At 43.9% G+C, this 18,623-nt stretch overlaps 1 protein-coding gene across 1 annotated transcript in view; it reads right to left on the bottom strand.

The window, feature by feature from the left end:
- Positions 1–1,169: 1,169 nt before the first annotated feature.
- Positions 1,170–18,623, bottom strand: part of CNOT1 (CCR4-NOT transcription complex subunit 1) — a 50,125-nt gene continuing 32,671 nt past the window's right edge. Inside the window, exons 30-48 of the mRNA XM_005422825.3 lie at positions 18,053–18,349; positions 16,434–16,574; positions 16,237–16,341; positions 15,578–15,697; positions 14,761–14,952; positions 12,877–13,019; positions 12,171–12,279; positions 11,911–12,080; positions 10,589–10,820; positions 8,276–8,524; positions 7,517–7,680; positions 7,125–7,242; positions 6,549–6,650; positions 6,126–6,299; positions 5,414–5,563; positions 4,472–4,652; positions 2,618–2,750; positions 2,380–2,514; positions 1,170–2,250 (exon numbers count right to left, since the gene is read on the bottom strand). Coding sequence (XP_005422882.1) covers positions 2,172–2,250; positions 2,380–2,514; positions 2,618–2,750; positions 4,472–4,652; positions 5,414–5,563; positions 6,126–6,299; positions 6,549–6,650; positions 7,125–7,242; positions 7,517–7,680; positions 8,276–8,524; positions 10,589–10,820; positions 11,911–12,080; positions 12,171–12,279; positions 12,877–13,019; positions 14,761–14,952; positions 15,578–15,697; positions 16,237–16,341; positions 16,434–16,574; positions 18,053–18,349 — 2,994 coding nt within the window. The 3' untranslated portion in view covers positions 1,170–2,171. The remainder of the gene's footprint in view (positions 2,251–2,379; positions 2,515–2,617; positions 2,751–4,471; positions 4,653–5,413; positions 5,564–6,125; positions 6,300–6,548; positions 6,651–7,124; positions 7,243–7,516; positions 7,681–8,275; positions 8,525–10,588; positions 10,821–11,910; positions 12,081–12,170; positions 12,280–12,876; positions 13,020–14,760; positions 14,953–15,577; positions 15,698–16,236; positions 16,342–16,433; positions 16,575–18,052; positions 18,350–18,623) is intronic.

Below are 18,623 nucleotides of genomic sequence, written 5' to 3'. Positions count from 1 at the left end.
TACCCCAATTCTGCCTGTTAAGAAACCACACAGATGAGTATCAGCTATCCAAGATTTAAGAGGAATAAAGCTTGCACACAAGATGTGAATCAACCACATAAAAAGACAGTGGTCAGTGGTTTAGGGCATTAGACTTAAAAGATATTCCCTTAAAAAATATATCCTTTTGTATCCCACTGGATGCTGGAATTCAGGAGCTTTTTGCATTTGAATGGGAGAATCCTCCAACAGGGGGCTGTCAATTATGCTGTACTGTTTTATCACAAGGATTTAAGAACAGACATACAATTTCTGGAAAACAATGTAGAAGTGTGTGTCCTTGGGATTGGAATGGGAGGCACAATAAAAAGTATAGTGAAGAAATGAGAACTGTGTCCACACTTCCAACTTCAAAAGGCTCAGTTTCAGTACAGTTGCTGATCTGGCAAAGAAATGCCATGGAATTGTAGGACCTAGCCACAATCTACTCCTTGACACAGAGGTGACTAATGCCTGGAACAGAAAGAGAGAGAATTCCCTCTGAGCTGCCAGCCACTGGCACACCTGGCTCAGTGACCCCTCAGAGCTGTTTTTTCCTCTGTACAGCAAATGCAAAGCCAGGTATGGAACCCCTTAAACCCGAGTAGGAAATCCTGCCCTCTCTGCCCACACCACAGCAGTCAACTAAGCAGTTAGCTTTAACAAGCTGATGTTATGTAAAAAGAAAGAAGTGAAGCTCTATTTCCTAGCATCTGCTAGGTTAAAGGACCTTGCAATATTAACAACACTGAAGCTGCCTACCCTTACAACAGCTAACCACAGCCTTGGGCAGATTCCTGCGGCAGGGAGATGACAGCAGGGAGGAAGGCACTAGAAATGAAACTGATGGGCTGTCTACACTCCATTATACCTCCAGTGCAGTCTCCTGTCTGAGACAAACTCTGCTCATGAGCTTGCAACCAAGCCATTTCTATTTTCACACAACTGCCCCTTCTGATGCCCTTCAAAGCAAGACCCTGTCCAGTCATTACATCTGCCCACTGACCTCATGCTGGAGAACAAACCCAGCTGCTTTCAACAGGCAGTGCCTAAAACACATTAGAAAACTGCAGGTTTTGGATGGGTAGAACAGGCTTTGGAAGACACCAACTGGCCAGGACAGAACTGGAGAGAATAAGCACAGTGGCACGTGCTGCATGTCATGACTTTAATGTGTAACTACAGTATGCATACATACAAGAGTGGGAGAACTAAAGCCCAAGAACTAGAAAGGCTACAAAATACAACACGTGGACCAATACTTTACAAAACATTGAAAATCCTTACAAAATGGGCTGTATTGGTCCTTTGGGTTTTTTGTTTTGTTAAATTTTTTCTTTTTTTTCTTTTTTTTTCAGTTTTTTTTTTACAAACTTATACTGTGTGGTCACAGGGGAGGGTGGGAAAAGGTCTAGATTTAACCCCTCATCTTCCAAAATTTACAACTGTCCCAAAAAAAAAAAAAAGCTATAGGCCTGGTCTCTGGTTTATTTACTGAAAACAGCTGACCCTCACCCAAAGGGCCTGTTTCTTCTCCAACAAAAAGGAGGCATTCTGTGACTGCCATTCCACTTGCTGTCAATCAGCATTTGATGAGGGTGAGGGAAAAGCAACACTGAACCTTAACCCCTCCCTCATCCCTCCTGTACTCCACAGAATTCCCATATTCCAAACACATCCACTTTTTTTTTTAAACAACTTAGTGATTTAAAGGTCCCCCATTCACATAAAGAAAAATAAGTTACTGGCTTTTCAATATTCTTTGGGAGTCTGGGAATGTCAGGACAAGGAGGTCTGCCCCAGACAAGTGCTTGGCATCAGCAGCTGCCCCTTTATTACAAGATGGACAGGCACCAGTTACCCACCTGCCTTTTACACAATTTGCACAAACCCAAAAGTCCAGACAAATGTTTCTGTTCCTTGTATTTACACTAGTTCAAATGATATTCACAGCATCTTCTGAAGTTTGGCCGAAAGTCAAAGAATTTGTTTCAAACTTTGGAACATGCCCATATAAGACTTTCACCCAGGGTCTGTTGTGTCTACCCAATCAAGGGGGCTAGGAAGGTCAGGAGGAGCCTTACAGAGTCTTCAGTCAGTTGATGGGACGGGACCTCCAGGCTGGCACTCTTACAACGCAGGATGCAGCTCATCTAACTGGCACCAGTCCCTTCCATAACTTGCTGGGCCTGCTTCTGCCCCATGCAGCACTGTGCAACCGACTGGAACAACCTGCACGCAGAAGCAAAGCAATGGTTGGTGCACTTATGGCAGTAAATGGATGCTGTGACAGCACCAAAAACTCAAGGTTCAACTGCTTCAGAGATATCATTTAAGATTTTGTGGTTAAGTTATACTCACTTCTCAATTTCTGGAGCACAGTGAACAAACTCATGGTTCCAGAACTTAAAGGCTGGATTTTTGATCAGCTCAATGAACGTGATAAGGAGACCCCAGGGATGAGGCCTATTTACAATCAGTCGTTCCAAGAGAACCCTGAAATCCAAAAGTAAGAATACTTAGAGCTCAAAGATCAAAAATATAGAAGGAAGGAAAGCAAAAAGCTGCACGTTGACAAGTTAACCACCGTCCCTCTCACCTGGTGATCTGCTCCTGGATGGCCTCTGTGTTGGCCTCTGCAAACAGGTAGAGCATGGTGCAGCTGAAGTAGTGGGTGTGGCTGTTGGGGTAGCGCAGCTGGTTGGCGATGGCGTTCAGGAAGAGGTACCGGCCTGCAGGAGAGAGCACTGAGCACACTCTGCTTCCCTGAGCACATCCTGCCTCCCTGAGCACACACCCTGCTTCCCCTGAGCGCACACACCCCGCTCCCCTGAGCGCACACACACTGCTCCCCTGAGCGCACACACCCTGCTTCCCCTGAGCGCACACACACCTGCTCCCCTGAGCGCACACACCCTGCTTCCCCTGAGCGCACACACACCTGCTCCCCTGAGCGCACACACCCTGCTTCCCCTGAGCGCACACACACCTGCTCCCCTGAGCGCACACACCCTGCTTCCCCTGAGCGCACACACACCTGCTCCCCTGAGCGCACACACCCTGCTTCCCCTGAGCGCACACACACCTGCTCCCCTGAGCGCACACACCCTGCTTCCCCTGAGCGCACACACACCTGCTCCCCTGAGCGCACACACCCTGCTTCCCCTGAGCGCACACACACCTGCTCCCCTGAGCGCACACACCCTGCTTCCCCTGAGCGCACACACACCTGCTCCCCTGAGCGCACACACCCTGCTTCCCCTGAGCGCACACACACCTGCTCCCCTGAGCGCACACACCCTGCTTCCCCTGAGCGCACACACACCTGCTCCCCTGAGCGCACACACCCTGCTTCCCCTGAGCGCACACACACCTGCTCCCCTGAGCGCACACACCCTGCTTCCCCTGAGCGCACACACACCTGCTCCCCTGAGCGCACACACCCTGCTTCCCCTGAGCGCACACACACCTGCTCCCCTGAGCGCACACACCCTGCTTCCCCTGAGCGCACACACACCTGCTCCCCTGAGCGCACACACCCTGCTTCCCCTGAGCGCACACACACCTGCTCCCCTGAGCGCACACACCCTGCTTCCCCTGAGCGCACACACACCTGCTCCCCTGAGCGCACACACCCTGCTTCCCCTGAGCGCACACACACCTGCTCCCCTGAGCACACCAAGGGGAATAAAGCAGCAACCAGTAGTGCTTGAGATTCACGTTTGGGAGCCTTGTGGAGGTACATGAAACAAAACCAACTGAAGATATGTAAAAGCTGCATCTACCCAGGCTGATGGGGAAATAAGAATTCAATTCTTCTTCACTGAAGGCATTTCTAATTCCATTGGATACTTTGAACTTTTGGTTAGAACATTGCTCTTATATTCTAATGCAGCATTCATTTCTGTGAATTCACTATCAGCTACATGAAATCACAGAATCATCAAGGTTGGAAGAGACTTTAAGACCATCAAGCCCAATCATCAGCCGAGCACTACCCCTGTAACCCCATAACCACTAAATCGCATCACCCAGCACCAGATCCAGACACCTCTCAAACACCTCCAGGGATGGCAACTCCACCACCTGCCTGGGTAGCCTAATCCAGTATCAGACCACCCTAACAGTGAAAAAACCTTTCCTGGTATTTAATCTCTATCTTCCCTGTAACACCTTAAGGCCATTTCCTCTTGTCCTCTCACTGCAGGCATGGTAGAAGACCCCCAATTCACTACAACAACTCTTCAGAGCTTGAGGCCCCTGAGCCTCCTCTTCTCAACACTAAACAAACCCAGATCCCTGAGCCATTTCTCACAGGAAATGTTTTCTAGACCTCTCACAAGCCTTGCTCCCCTTCACTGCACACATTCCAGTACCTCAATGTCCTTTTTAAAGTGAGGGCCCACTCGCTGTAAATGTGACATTGCATGAACTAGCAGTGTTTCCAACTCACCTTCAGTATCCAGGTCTACTGCCAAATTCTGGAAGATGTCCATGTGAGCTGAGTGGGTGATGGTGCTCATGGAGGGTGTGCTGCCTTTGTTGTGAATGTGTGCAATAGCTTGAGTACCTACGTAGAGCACCAGTGCATTAATCAGCTGGATGTTGTAGCGGTTGCCAGGTTCATTTGATACCTAATAGCAAAGATATGGAAAGCATTAACAGTCAATATTCCTTCAGCACTCAAAGGTACAGCATGTACAACAACAGCATCCAAGTATCTTACTGATTATCCAGAAGACAACACACTGGGACATCCACAAATTCAATTTGGCATTTAGCCTTTTTTAATACAGCTCATACTAAAAAGCATATATTATAGTGCATATATACCTGTGTGTATATATATTTTCAAAAACATCAAAGTGTTGACACAACAGATTTGTTTTTACTCTCTGCCTAAAGGAAAACATCAGGTAAGGCAATGTGAATTCACCAGCAGTGCCAGATGCTGGCAGAAAGATCCCCCTTGTGTGAATGTTTCGGTCTAAACAATTCTCTGAGGAAATCCAACTTCAGACTCAAGTGTGCTGCAAGCTAAGCCATGAGATGTCTGAAATGAGGTTTTAGCCACAATTCTGAACTGGGCTTTAGCTAATTTCATCTTTTTTATCTTTCAAGTATTGGCATGAGGATCCATATATTTCTGTAACAAATAATCTATTTGGAGTTAAAATTTAATCAGATTCTAAAAGGCCTCAATACATCCTATCAGGAAGTGGAAGACTTGTTCGGAGTGTGCATTTTCACAGGCTTTTCTACTGCCTGGAACACATGTTGGCCAACACACCAACAAAATTCCTGCAGGAAAGGATGGTGGCTGAACCAGTGAGATCATTTGTGCCACATTATTTCAATTGAACAACGACAGAAACCTCAAAAACCTCAAGCTTACTTGTAGGTTGCTTCGCAAGTCAGACAAAAAGGTGACTGGAGAACGGGTTTTGAGATAGGAATCCAAGTCTTTCTTGAACTGAGGTGGCATCACTCCAGTGAAATTTGTGAGTATTCGTGGAGCAATATTAATCTCACTTAACATGTCCACCTGTTGACAGAAAACCCAGTCAACTAAAACATCAGCAATGGAACAAATTAAAAAGCAGACCTATAAGCAATATTTCATCAACTACTGCTGCTGATCACTCTTCCTTCCATCAATAAAATGGCAACACCTCACTTTTGCAGGTTTTAGAAGAAACTTGATATCTAACATGCAAATTTATTACATGATGTCATGAAGAACTGAGAGGATAAAAAAATTCAGGGGTGAAGGCCATAGAGAAATTCAGTCACTGCCTTTGGGGTCTCCCCATCTACACTCCAGACAGTCTGGTAGTCTCAAAAAGCACAAACATCCACACAAGGCAAGAACAGCCTTCTTCAGTGACAATGAGCACTGCAGCTTTGCTCCCATCACCCTGCACAGCTCAGGCAGAGAAGTGCAACAGGACAGTGCTTTGGCAGCAAGAGAAAGTTTCCTTCTAATCATTCCAGAATTAGTTACCTAGCAGATACCCAAAGATTTAATTAGGTAATATTAACCTGGATAGAGAGTATTTTGAGCATTAAAGTTTCCTATTATCAAACTCCTTTAAAGTAAGTTCTACCTTTAGGTTGGGGGTGAAAGGGTCTGGAAGCCTCATGTTCCGTGGGAAGGCACTCAGGATCAGATTCCTTAGCTGAATACAGTTAGGTGGGATCACATCACAGAACCCATAGTGGTAGTCACAAAGAAATTCTGGGAAATCATGCAACAAGACCAGCAACACACGCAGAGTGCCCTGTAAAATAAAATATTAAATATAAGATGTGTGTAACTGTTGAAACTGTCCAAAAGCTTCCAGAGCCATCATTCTATGTCATGTGGCTAACATTACCAGAAAGAAACTCATCTGGGAGGGCAGCCTGCTTTCCCCCCACAATTTAAATTCAACTCTCAGAGGTAAGTTAAAAAAAACAAGCTAATTCTATTTTGCTGCCAGAACACCTCTACTTTGATTGGAAGCATCTATTAGTTGACATTTTTTTACCTTATAAAGAATTTGCATAGGTTTGGTGAGTTCCACATTTCTAAGGAAAGGAGCCAAGTACTTGAATAGATCGATCAATAACTGGGCATACATAGGCCAACCCTGTCAAGAAAAGAACAGCAGGTGGAAAACATGCAGTGAAGACCAGTTACCTTAATTTCAAAACTATAATTAGATTGACCTTTATATCAAACTGGATGAAGAGCTAGCAACTGCCAGCTCAACCACTGAGTGCAGCACAGCTCACTTCAAGGGCTTCAGCTGCACACCATGAGCCATGGGTGTTTCCAGAAGCCTCAACATGCCATACTGAGCTGACAATATTTAGCCCAGAAGGAAGGCTACAGCTCTTCTAGACATTGACAAAGGCATGTTTATCAAATTCAATTCCCCCTGTGTTCCATAGTTATTGACACACAGACTCTCCTCCATGCAGTTAGGTTACTGTGAATATGGAAGACAACAAAAACAGAACAGCCATGCTACTAGTGCACTTTAAGAGATGTGAAACAGCACCACACCAGATAAACATCTGGGTGAGCTTTTTAATTCAGAAAAGATAAACTGCAGCCACACCTTCTGCTGTGGTGTATGTGCCAGCATTCTTGCAATAAATATCCGATGGGAGATCAGTTCCAGCCAGGCATAAACAAAACCTGGAGCTTTTGTAGGCCTCAGGATGTGAAATGTGTTACTGAAAGAAAAGTTAGAGCAGGTTAGAAGTGCACAGCAATAAGACTGCTTTTCATAACATTGAGGGAAAAACATAGCCCTAAAAGCAAAGGCATTTGAGCATCTTGGGTTTTACCAGTCATCTTCCCTAAAACAAGCAAGTGGTCAGTCCACAGTAGAACCAGTTACTCCAAAGGTGATGAAGCCACCACAAAGAACAGTCAGATAGCCTTTAAGTGAAAATTCTTGATCCTACTAAGAAAGGATGAGCACTGTGGCCAATCCCAAATACATACCAGAAAGCTGTGAGTGTCTGGAAGTTGATGGTCTCCAGCACATGCTCAGGAGCATTTAATTCCAACAGCAACATGATGAAAATGCGATGGTAAGGAAGCTGCTGAAACTCACTCTGCCGAACATCATGGTCTTGCAGAAGAACTCCCACCACGATACCAAGAACCTAAAGAGATTAAGACGTGTGGAGACAGCAAGAATTACTCTGCAAGTCAGACTACAGATAATACTTTAATCATCAGTAAAAAAAAATAATCAGTAGATTCTAACAAGAACCAAAATTCCTAGTTACTGGAAGTGTTGCATAAATGAATATTCCAATTTGTTTCAGCAATTCCCAACCACTATGCTTTGCTCTCCTTGTCCCTTGGACCACAGTCACAGTGACTCATTGGGCAGTATCTGAAGGTCTCAGACTACCTAAGACGATCCAGCCATAACCCAAGCAATGTAAGAGCAAAGGCAAGACCCTCACAACATGAAGGCAACCACTCAGGAATCAACAACCTTAAAACAGCTGCTGACCATTTCTTTTCAAGGCACAAAGATTAATTTCAGATTGGTTTGAGATGAAATCTTTGTGAACAAGAAAGCCACTTGGCATCTTGGTGGTTCACTCAAAAGTTTATCAGTAACCAACCCATCTAAGTTCTCATCAGACACTTCAGCAGCTGCCCACATTAAGGTCTGCACCTCGGGTTTATCAAAGGTACAGCTGACAACACACTTTAAATGCAACAAGGACAGGAAGGATTCCCAACCTTATTCAGGAGGTTGATCTTTGTGACTGTGTTGGTTGCCTCCCCAGAGTGCTTCACCAGCAGTGCAATGAGTCGCACAAAGGCATCCAGGTTGTGGTAGCACTTGGCTCGAATCATGGTGGGGTTGGCTGCAGGGTTGTGCTGCTGCTCGGCCAGGGCTCGATAGCTGATCTCAACACACATTTCGGTGCAGAGACGGAAAAAACGAGTGATCAGGTCATCTGTTTTCAGGATCCCCTGCTGGTGCATCTGACCAGGAAAGAACAGGAAAAGACGTCAGCACCATAACCACAGACAGTTCATTTTACAATTTATTTCCAACAACACACTCTTCACAAAGCACCCCCCCTGCCTGCCACAACAGTTAATTTTTGTCATGCTCTCCTGAGAGATTATTGTTTGCACAGCAATTTGAGGGTGGCAACACAATTTTAGCAAACATATTTATTCTCAAATACAATCTTTTGAATCCCAAATCTTTCCAACCATCAGCATAGCTGAGAACCCTGTTTCAGCATCAGTGCTGCCACTAGCACTCAGCCTTGCATGAAGAACAGGAGGAGCACAAGCTCTGGGCAGGGCAGACTCCAGCTCCTAGTTCAGGAATCACCACTACTTGGCAGCCCCATTCTGTAGAAGCAAACTGCATTTGGAAAGCAAATTTTCCTTACATGAACATTACACACAGAGAAAGACTGGGTGGGCTTTTTTGCTTTGCATGGGGGAGTTGTTTTAATAATATACATATAAAAAACCCCAGAGACCTCATTTTATTTGTTAGCCACAGTATTAGAACCATCAAAATGGAACAAAGTACACTGCAGAAAACTTGGGGGTTTTGAATAAAGCAGCTTATCTTTAAACTCCTACTGGACAGAAAGCTATAAAAACAGCAGAACAGGTAATTTGGAAACAATGTGGAGAACTTTTAGTATTTCTGGAGAAACTTTTTTTCTAAAAAGTCCAAAGAATTTAGGTATCTGCCTTAAAAGTTCTGTACTTCTTCTTGTCCTACAGACTTGTGGGAAGGAAGCAACACTTTGGCAGTCATTTGAGTTCAGTAACAGAACCTTATTTAATGTAGTTATTGCAAAATATTCTTTAAAATTTATTACTAAAGCCTGTAAGGAAACAATTGTAAGTAAACGCTGCACTTCAATATATTTCAATTGCTTTTTCAAAACTGATCAAATATGTACAAAAGGTAATCAAACAAGCATGATAAAGAGTGACGTGGGACAAAAGTGTACTAAGTATTGCGAGTACTCTATACTGAAGTGTGCTTTAGAAGCATGATTTAAAGTAAAAGAAGTGAGATCACAGAAATAGTAAAATATCTCTTTAAGATGAATGCTTAGCACAATATCTATTAAAAACATTCAAAAAGTTTCATGCTGTAGAAGTCAGACCAACTGAAAGCTGTCTATAACTAGTACAAAAGGACACTAAAATCAAATTAAAAAAACCACTGCATCAGTCACAATCTTCATGCATACTCTAAAGCCTGAGCTTCTCTTCATGAGTGGCTGCAAAGTCTTCAGCACATCTGTGGCAGTGTCACAAACTTAAAAAGAACACAATGCAAAAAGGCCATGTCAGGGGCTTTCTTGCAGCTGCAGTCACGGAGCTGCATGCAAAGAACACAGCTGTAGGGAGCTGCCTGCAAATACAGGAGTTTGTTACCACACATGTTGGGCTACTCAGGGGATCTCCCTCCTCAATCACACCTAGAAGGCAGATGGTATGTGATGTTCACCACACCTGTTAAGGCGCTTCAGAGTCCTTTAACAATGGTTAAAAGGACCATGTCCAACGTGACGTTAGACATTGCTTAAATTTAAGCACCACTTCAGCTAATGAAGTCTCAAGATTTTCCTTATTAATGATTTCATTTTGAAAAAGAATTCCCTTGCCCACATGACCTGAAACAATTCACCTGAATCTCCACTGGTGAAATCCTCCTGTTGGCTGTCAGAGCTTTTGCTGTTACTCATAAAGAACAACACCAGTCAAGGCTCATTACAGAGCACGACAGAACTATTTCCAAGAGCTATTTCAGCTCAAGTTCTTTTTCCACCAAACTTATCTCAGAACTCAAGGTCTGAAGTGACAGCCTGTAGCTACAGTTTCTGAAGAACATGATTTGGTGGAGGACAAGACTTCATCAAAACCAGACAGAACTTTGACAGTAAATTGCCATACACCTGAAAGTTTCAAAAGGATGCCTAACAGGTTAAAACACCACTTTAAAATGGAGGGCATCACACCCTACTTATGTTGAATAAAAAGCACCTTTCTTTCCAAAAGCTCTACCTGTCCAACAAACGCAGAGAATGCTTTGGTACTGTCACGGCCTGCTGCAGCTGAATGGTAGAGGTTCACCCACTCCCTCAGCAGGTATTCTGCCTTCTCCCTCAGGCCTGGTGGGTCATCATACTCAGAAGCTTGGGAAATTCCTGAATGCATCATGAAATTAGGACCTCCATGAGCACGGTCAATCATTGCTTCATAGTTTGATCGGACCACTTCCATCAGCTGGGGTAATCTAATGCAACAGACCAGAGCAAGAGTTGGGTTAGAATTCCTCCTCCCCCACAAGGTGCAGGAACTGGAAGCTCAAAGAGAGTTGAAAGAAAGCAAATTATTTCTTATACTAAAACTTTCTATCTTACAGTCCTCACTGGAATAGCAGAATTAAGTCATGAAAGCAGATACACTTATGATGAAAGAAGGAACACTGAAATCACATAAGCTTTGAAGTTCCACTCCAATTTGTACAGTGGAGTGCTGCAACAAAACACCACAGGGACTAGAAGCAGCTTGTCTTCTGCAGACTTCAGGAGCCCTAAAATGCTCCCAGACAGGGAGATGCCAGTACTGAATGTCCTGACTGGATTTGGCTGCAGTGAAAGCCAAGCTGTACAGTGAAGACAGTCTATCCATGCCAACTGCAGATGAAAGAACTTTGGTTTTGTGACATCCTATTAGCAGCTGTGCTGGTAATGGCAGCCACTGCCATCAGCCAGCTGCTGGTTGCAGCTATTCAAAGTTCTCCAAGCTCTAATACGTGTCATTTTCAAACCCAGCAAGAACTGCTTCCACCTTACAAATAGGAGGCCTGCAAGTCCCACAGGTAGTTCCAGGTGTTGTGGCAACATTTGCTACCCAAATGGTTTGGGCAGTTTGCTGGTGGATACATCAGCCATGTGAGACTGGTGGAGGATTGCTCCGTAAACTCTAAACAGAAAGGATTGTCCAACTGGATTGTTTGCAATTAAGAAATTAACATACTGACACCTAAATATGTAAGATTTAAACAGGCATTAATATTGCATAAATTTGAGATAAAGCAGGAACTCAAACAAATTTCTCACAGTTGCACAGAATTTTGGACTATAGTGCATGGAGAGATTTTCTTGCTTAAGCATTCAGCTTCACACGCTGCTGCAGTTGCCTCTATTTTGATTAAGATGAGCCCATTTACACTAGAGTGACAGTTGAAAGTAAGAAAGGACTGCAGCCTTAGGGAAAGTTAAAAGCTGTATAACTGAATGATACGAGACATTGCCTATATAATATGCAAATCATAAATGAGCACAAAAAAAGTAACACATTGCACAATACTATAGCCTCACCCTTCCGGGGCGTTTCCTCTGGAATGAGCATTAATTCTCATGAGTGTCTCAATGGTGTGAAACAGATCTGCTTCTGTTACATGGGCAACACTCCTCTCATCCACCAACAAGATCTTTACCAACTGCATGGCAAATGCCACAGCCATGTAGTTCAAGCCATTCTCCATGGACTGTCAACATGAAAAAGACAGAGTTCAACCACAGATCTTACAGTGGAGTGAGTGCATCCCTCCTCCTTTAAAAGAGCATATTCTCTTTACCTGAGCCAAGTGAAGGTCATACTGCTGCATGTTAACAAGGTGATTGCGGATTAGCAGCTCCACAGCCTCCACGTTGTATTTGTACTCGTCTCTGCATTCAATCAGGCACCTGAAGAATTGGACTTCTTACAAAAAGTATACTTGAACAACACAGTTTAAGTGAAACAACTAAAATCTAGTACTTCAGAAACTGTGACATTCACTGTCATTCATTGCCCAGCTTCAAAAGAAGCCTCTTCTAGAGCATTCTCTAAGGTAATGCTGAAGTTCAGAACAGTCAAACTCAAGCATCTATTGCCCTGCACAACTGGTCACAAGAGCCCTTCAAGAGCTTCAGTTTATTCAGCATAAGAAGTCTCTCTTCCAAGGATGAATTGGCAGATCTGCCTAGCTGAAGCTTCTGCTGCAGGCATATGCCATGTCACATTGTTTGTGACAGCACAGAGATACTCTCTGCAAAATCAGGGGAAAAAAAAAGCCCACACCATGCTCTAAAGCTTAATTCCATTCAGGATTCCTATCATGTTTTGGGATGAACCAGCATTATCAGAAGATCTAGTTAATTTTGACAAAAAAAGCTGGTTACTTTTTGTCTGTCTAAATTGCAGCAAAGCAAAATATTAACAGGCAGAAAATCCAGAGTAATACAGGAATTCCCCAAAGATGGTCAAAGCTACATTAATGTTCTTGCTGCCTTGTAACTGACCTAGTGATTTGTTTGTTACACCATGGAGATCCATAGGCACGGCCATCCTGCAGAGCCTTCAGCACCAGCAGGTGACACTCACGGTAGCGAAGCAGGAGGTCAGCGTCAGCCCCACTGGTGGCATCCAGCAAGCCCTCTACAGCCTAGAATAGATGCAACCTGTTAGCAGAGGGAAAAACCAGTCCTCTTCCAAATCTTCTGCACATTACATCAGCAAGAGCTATCACCAGAAGACATGAAAAAAAAATCAATTTAATTGTGCTGACCTCTTGAAAAGAATGTGTGAGATTTTAGCAGCTACTGTGGCATCTATACATGCACTGTACACAGCTATGCTATCAGAAACAAACCTACAGGTCTCTCTATGCCCCACTAGCTTTGTATGCACACCAAATACCATGACAGACCCTGTTCCTCTGTGCTGCAGTCTCCCTAAGTCAATGCCTCCTCAAGCAATTCTGCATACAGCTCATGGAAAACTACCTGAGAAAATATTTACAGAACCTGCCAGAGGTAAGTGAGCAGCTTCCTTAGAGAAAGAGCTGCAACACTCAGAGATGCATCTGTGTTAGTCTACAACAAATGGAGAATGAGTTTTACATGGGCAACACAATTTATTTGGTCAAGTTCTAGTCAGGACTGGATCCTTTAATAGGTAAAAACACTAGCAGACAAGAAGGAAGAGTCTCCCTCCAGCTCTCAGCTACCTCTGATTTGGCACTGTTCTTGGATCCTCATGCAGACAGCTCAGTATCCTTACACTATTCTCAAGTGGATTTTTCTCTATGTCTGTCACTTGTTCTACACTACTACACAGGCACTGATGCCAGCTCAGATCACAGAGCTCACTGCAACACTTCCCACTGGTGCAGCCTACAAATTCTGGCTGGGATGGAGTTAATTTGCTTTATAGCAGCCCATATGGTGCTGTGCTTTGGATTTGTGCTGAACCAGTGTTGAAAACACAGCACAGTTCTGCCAGTTACTGAGCAGCACTAGCACAGGATCAAGGCTTTTTCTTTCCCCCTCTGCTCCCTCCACCACTGGGTAGGCTGGGGATGGACAAGAGGCTGGGAAGCAACACAGCCAGGACAGCTGACCCAAATTGAATAAAGAGATGTTCTATACCATATGACATCATGTTCAGCAATAAAAGCTCAGGGAAAGGAGGATGAAAAACAGCATTCATGGTTCTGATGTTTGCCTTTCCAGGCAAATGTCACATGTGCTGAAGCCCTGCTTTGAGGGGAGTAGCTGGACATCTCCCTGCTGATGGGAAGTAGAGATTTTAGTTTCATTTGTGCAAATGGCCTTTACTTTCCCTATTAAACTGTCATAATCTGAACAAATATCATCTAGTCTTCCCTGTGTTTTCTCTGTATCCTGCAGAAAAGCAGAAAGAGGAAGCAGCTGGATGGATGTTGGGCAGCTGGCCAGGGTCAACCCACCATGCACAGTCATATATCAGTCACTGCAAAATAAACCCCAAGTGTGCCACTAGAAATCTAGTACTAGGCTCAATACTATCTACCTACAAGTGCAGTTCAAACCCCTTTTTAGCTTCCACATCATCCTGAAATAAGACCACTCTGGACTGCAACAGCTCTCTACTTGCCAAATCTGAACAAAACTAAGTCCCAGGATTCTGTACACCTGCTTCTTCCACTGCAGTCTCAACACTATGTGTACAATACCCTATGTGAACACAACAGCTCCCTCCCAAATCTTATTTATCAGATTTCCAAACACAGCAGTTCAGTACTGTTCACCCAGCAAGTTCCACAGGATGCAGGAAGAAACAAGGTCACCAGCAAGACAATCCATGAACTAGGTGAGTAATAAATGCTAAGCAAGCTGTTACAGAGATGAGTAGCCAACATTCACCTTCTGCAGTAGTCCAAGTGCAGCAATCGCATCCCGGGAGTTCCGAGCCACCACCACTGCCTCCAAGAGGCTGCGCAGTGCTTGGACTTGAGGATTCATGGCCAGGGTGTGTGGAATGGATTGCAGGTGCTGCTCCAGTTCTGTCATACATTTGTCATAAATCTGTGCTACATCATCTGTAGCCCAAGCTTGCTGCTTAAGAGAAAGTGAGAATCAGTGATTTTTGCAAGGATTGCATTTTTGACACTCAAATACTGACTGACTGGCTCTGGGCAGGGACATCTTCCATTGGAGCAGGTTGCTCAAAGCTGCACCCAACCTGGCTTTGAACACTTCAGGGATGGGCCATCTACAGCTTCTTCAGACAACTTCTTCCAGTGCCTCACCACCCTCACAGGGAAGAAGTTCCTCCTAACATCTAATCTAAACCTGTCCTCTTTCAGTTGGAAGCCATTCCCTCTTGCTCTGTCAGTAAGGCTTTACGTATGCATACAAAAACATGTTAATTATCATAAATTTCAGACTTGCCATCCATGACCTTCAAAAGTAACCTGAGATGTGAATAAAATGTTTCAGCGCAATTAAAACTACATGTAGTAATCCCGAACTGCAGAATTTGTCCCAATCTGGATCACAGATCCCCAAGACTGGATGGAACCATTACTTTGTCTTTAGAACAAATGCATTTTTTCAAGCACCATCCCCAAACAATACAAACGCTTGACTCTTATGAGTCCTTCTAACAAAAACACAAGTTCTGCAACAGTCTCCAAAACAGCTATAGTACTCTCAAGCTGATTAATTCAGAAACCTCTACCTTCATAGGCTGAGCCAAGAATCCTGTAGGCTGAGTTAAGTCATTGGTGGGCAAGAAGCCAGGGACATTGCGTGCAAATTCTTCATAAACAGCCAGCTGTTTTGGGTCCACACCTCCAACCTTTGCAACAAAAGGAACAGGCAATTAACTCATTTGTAAGACTGAGGCAATAAAAACTGAGGGCAGCTTGTGTAGCAGGTAGCTACTCCTAAACAAAGTGGCCTAGACATGAAGTAGGATTCAACTGCTCTGCATGGAGGTCCTATCTCTCCTTCCACACCTCCTAAGAGGTGGATTTTGCTCTAAAAATGAGACTCACATTCCCAGAAACAGAAATAACTGAATACTGAGAAATGCTCAGCTGAAAGCACATGGTATGTCCTTTAAAAGGAAGAACATAGAAAGGGGACAAAAGAAAATAAAATATAAAGACAACAAAACAGTGAGAGGAAATGCACAGAAATAGAGACTCAAGGAATTGAGAAAATTATATAAACACTCAATTTGGAATAATGTATTTATGTGTTTCCACAATAATCAAAATAACAGCAGCTGCACTGTTAGGCAAGACTAACAATATATGATTACTCAGCCGATGCTGTGCCATCCACTTTTCCTTATCAGGAGGGAAAGAAGAGCAGCATCAGAAGAGAACTCACCTTTAACCGGATCTGCTCTGGCATCCGCTCAGCCTGGTACGTTAACACAACAGGATCGCAGTAGCGCCGCCCCTCTTGCCTAGCATGCTTCCTGAGCTCAAATTCCTGCCAAAAACACAAACACCACACTGCATTTTACACAGCCCTCTGGATGTGTATGAGCACACAGGATACTTCTTCAACAGTCCCATACTTACAGTTGCGAGCCTCTTGTCCATCTCAGGACCTGCCTTTTCCACAGCTGTCTTCTGGATAAAGCAGCAGGCAAGCTCACAGTTATCCTGTGCTAACTGGGCAGCTGCCTGCTCCATCATGTCCCTCTGCTGTGGGGAGGCTGCCTATTGAAAATCACAATAATCAGTGAAAAATGTAAAATTTCCCTGTATATAACTAGCCTTAAAATCTGCACCACTGCTTACACAGAACACCAGCAATAAAAAGGAATGCTCTTAGGATCACACTCCCTTCCCATAGAATATACAATATTAAATTTAATTTTGCATAGCTTTGAATAAAACATGTAGGCAAGACGACAGTAAAGACTTTCAACAAGGAACAAAACAGCAGGAGTCCTCCATCTTCTCCACCTACCCATCTCCAGGGCACAGAAATAAAGGCCTGCTTTAGACAGACACACACAGAGTGATGCTAATGCAGGGAAGGCTTTGCATCACAGTAGAAGTTTTTCTACTTCCTAGGCTGCAATTGGAAGATATAAAGGTGCACCACTAACAGTGCAAAAGAGCAGTCCTAAGCCTTCTTCAGTGGGTTCCTTTTCTGATAAGGAATCAGATTTTCTTCCTTCCTTCCCAGAGTCTGCTTTATGAGAACCCTGAAGAGATGCACTTATTCTCCAGGGTGCAAAGCAGCAACTTCCACTAGAAATGGAATACATCTATAAAGGCAGCCTGTCCCATCTACTTGGACTTCATTGTCTGCAAACAGCTCTTCTATTAATTCCTGAAAATTACACCATTTCTGTTAAACCATTTCATAACAATAAGCCAGAAAACAATTCTGAGATGCCTCATACAGAGCCTTTTCTGCAACAAAATGTTTTCTAAAATTATCCCTTTAAAACTTCCTTGGATCAAAACTCGATTTGCACCAATGTCATACATCTTCAGGGATAAAATAAAACTGATTAATTTCTAATTGCTGAAAGTACAGCTGTGTCTTGATCTTTCCAAGATCCTTATGCTCTTGTGCCTGTTGCTGATACTGATGGCAAGAATTCTGTAGCAGCTGCTGTTGTGGTCAGCAGTTCACAGGCTGGTCCACACTGTTTAGTTCAAACTTGCTTCATTAAGAGACCTGATAACAGCCTCTAAAAAACCCAAAGAACTCACAAGCTGTGCAGAAGAGTCTAAACTACCTATCTGCTAACAGCACAAGTAAATAAAATCTGCCTGGAGCATGCATGATGAAACAATCCAAGATATCACCAAAATCAATTCGGTCCTCCACACTTTAGCTTTTCTGCCTCAAACCCTGCAGAAAGTTCAAGCCTCCAAGGCTTCCATGAGGTGATTAAACTGGAGAGAATACTGGGCAAAATAAAAAGATAGTCAGAAAGTTTTTGTGCCATTTAGTAAGATCTATCATCTCAGTTTAAGGGTGCTTGACCTGGAATCACAACACCTTTTTCCACTGTAATTCCACAAGAGTCACAAAATTATACCCAGTAAATTCATCCCCATGCTAGTTAAGCCACACAATGAATTAACAAGTCTCCATTGTAGAGAACTGATTTACTAATGCTGGATGCCTACAGTCCCCTAAGTTGGATATAAACTCCAAATGATGGGGCTCTTACCCTCAGTGCAGTAGCAAAGCTATTTTTCAAGTTGGTAGCTATGCTCATCAGCAAAGGCTCCCTGCAGGTAATCATGGCCATGCCAGCGGTCAGGTTCCTCATCATGTGGTGAGCGGCCACACGCATCCGGGACTCCTCGGAATCCAGGGCAAAGTCCTTCCTGACTATCTGCTCACAGGTGGTCATGGCAATCTTGATGGACCTGTCCACCACAGGATGGACGAGGTCCTGCACCGCCCGCTCGATGGCCTGCCGCACACACTGCTTCAGCTGCGGGTGTGCTTGGAACAGTGGAATCTGCAGTGCATGAGGAGAGGGGAGAGAATGAAGTACACTGGAATCCCACCTACCCAAACATCCACATCTTCTCAATGACTCATAAGTGCACTGTCATAGCATGTGCAGTACTTCCATGTTCCCCATGCAGCTATTACAGTATTTGATAAATCTGAAACTGGAACAAATTATTATTTTTCTAACCAAGTTGCAACTGAGTAACAATGCAAAGGTTGACTTAAGAGGTGAGCTGCTAACTGGACAAAAGGAGCACAGAGGCTCCTTTTATACTGAT

The sequence above is a fragment of the Geospiza fortis genome, unplaced genomic scaffold, assembly GCF_000277835.1.
Source record: "Geospiza fortis unplaced genomic scaffold, GeoFor_1.0 scaffold97, whole genome shotgun sequence".
In the NCBI taxonomy this organism is placed as follows: domain Eukaryota; kingdom Metazoa; phylum Chordata; class Aves; order Passeriformes; family Thraupidae; genus Geospiza; species Geospiza fortis.
Note: the sequence above shows the minus strand (reverse complement) of the source record. Positions and strands in the feature narration are given on the sequence as shown.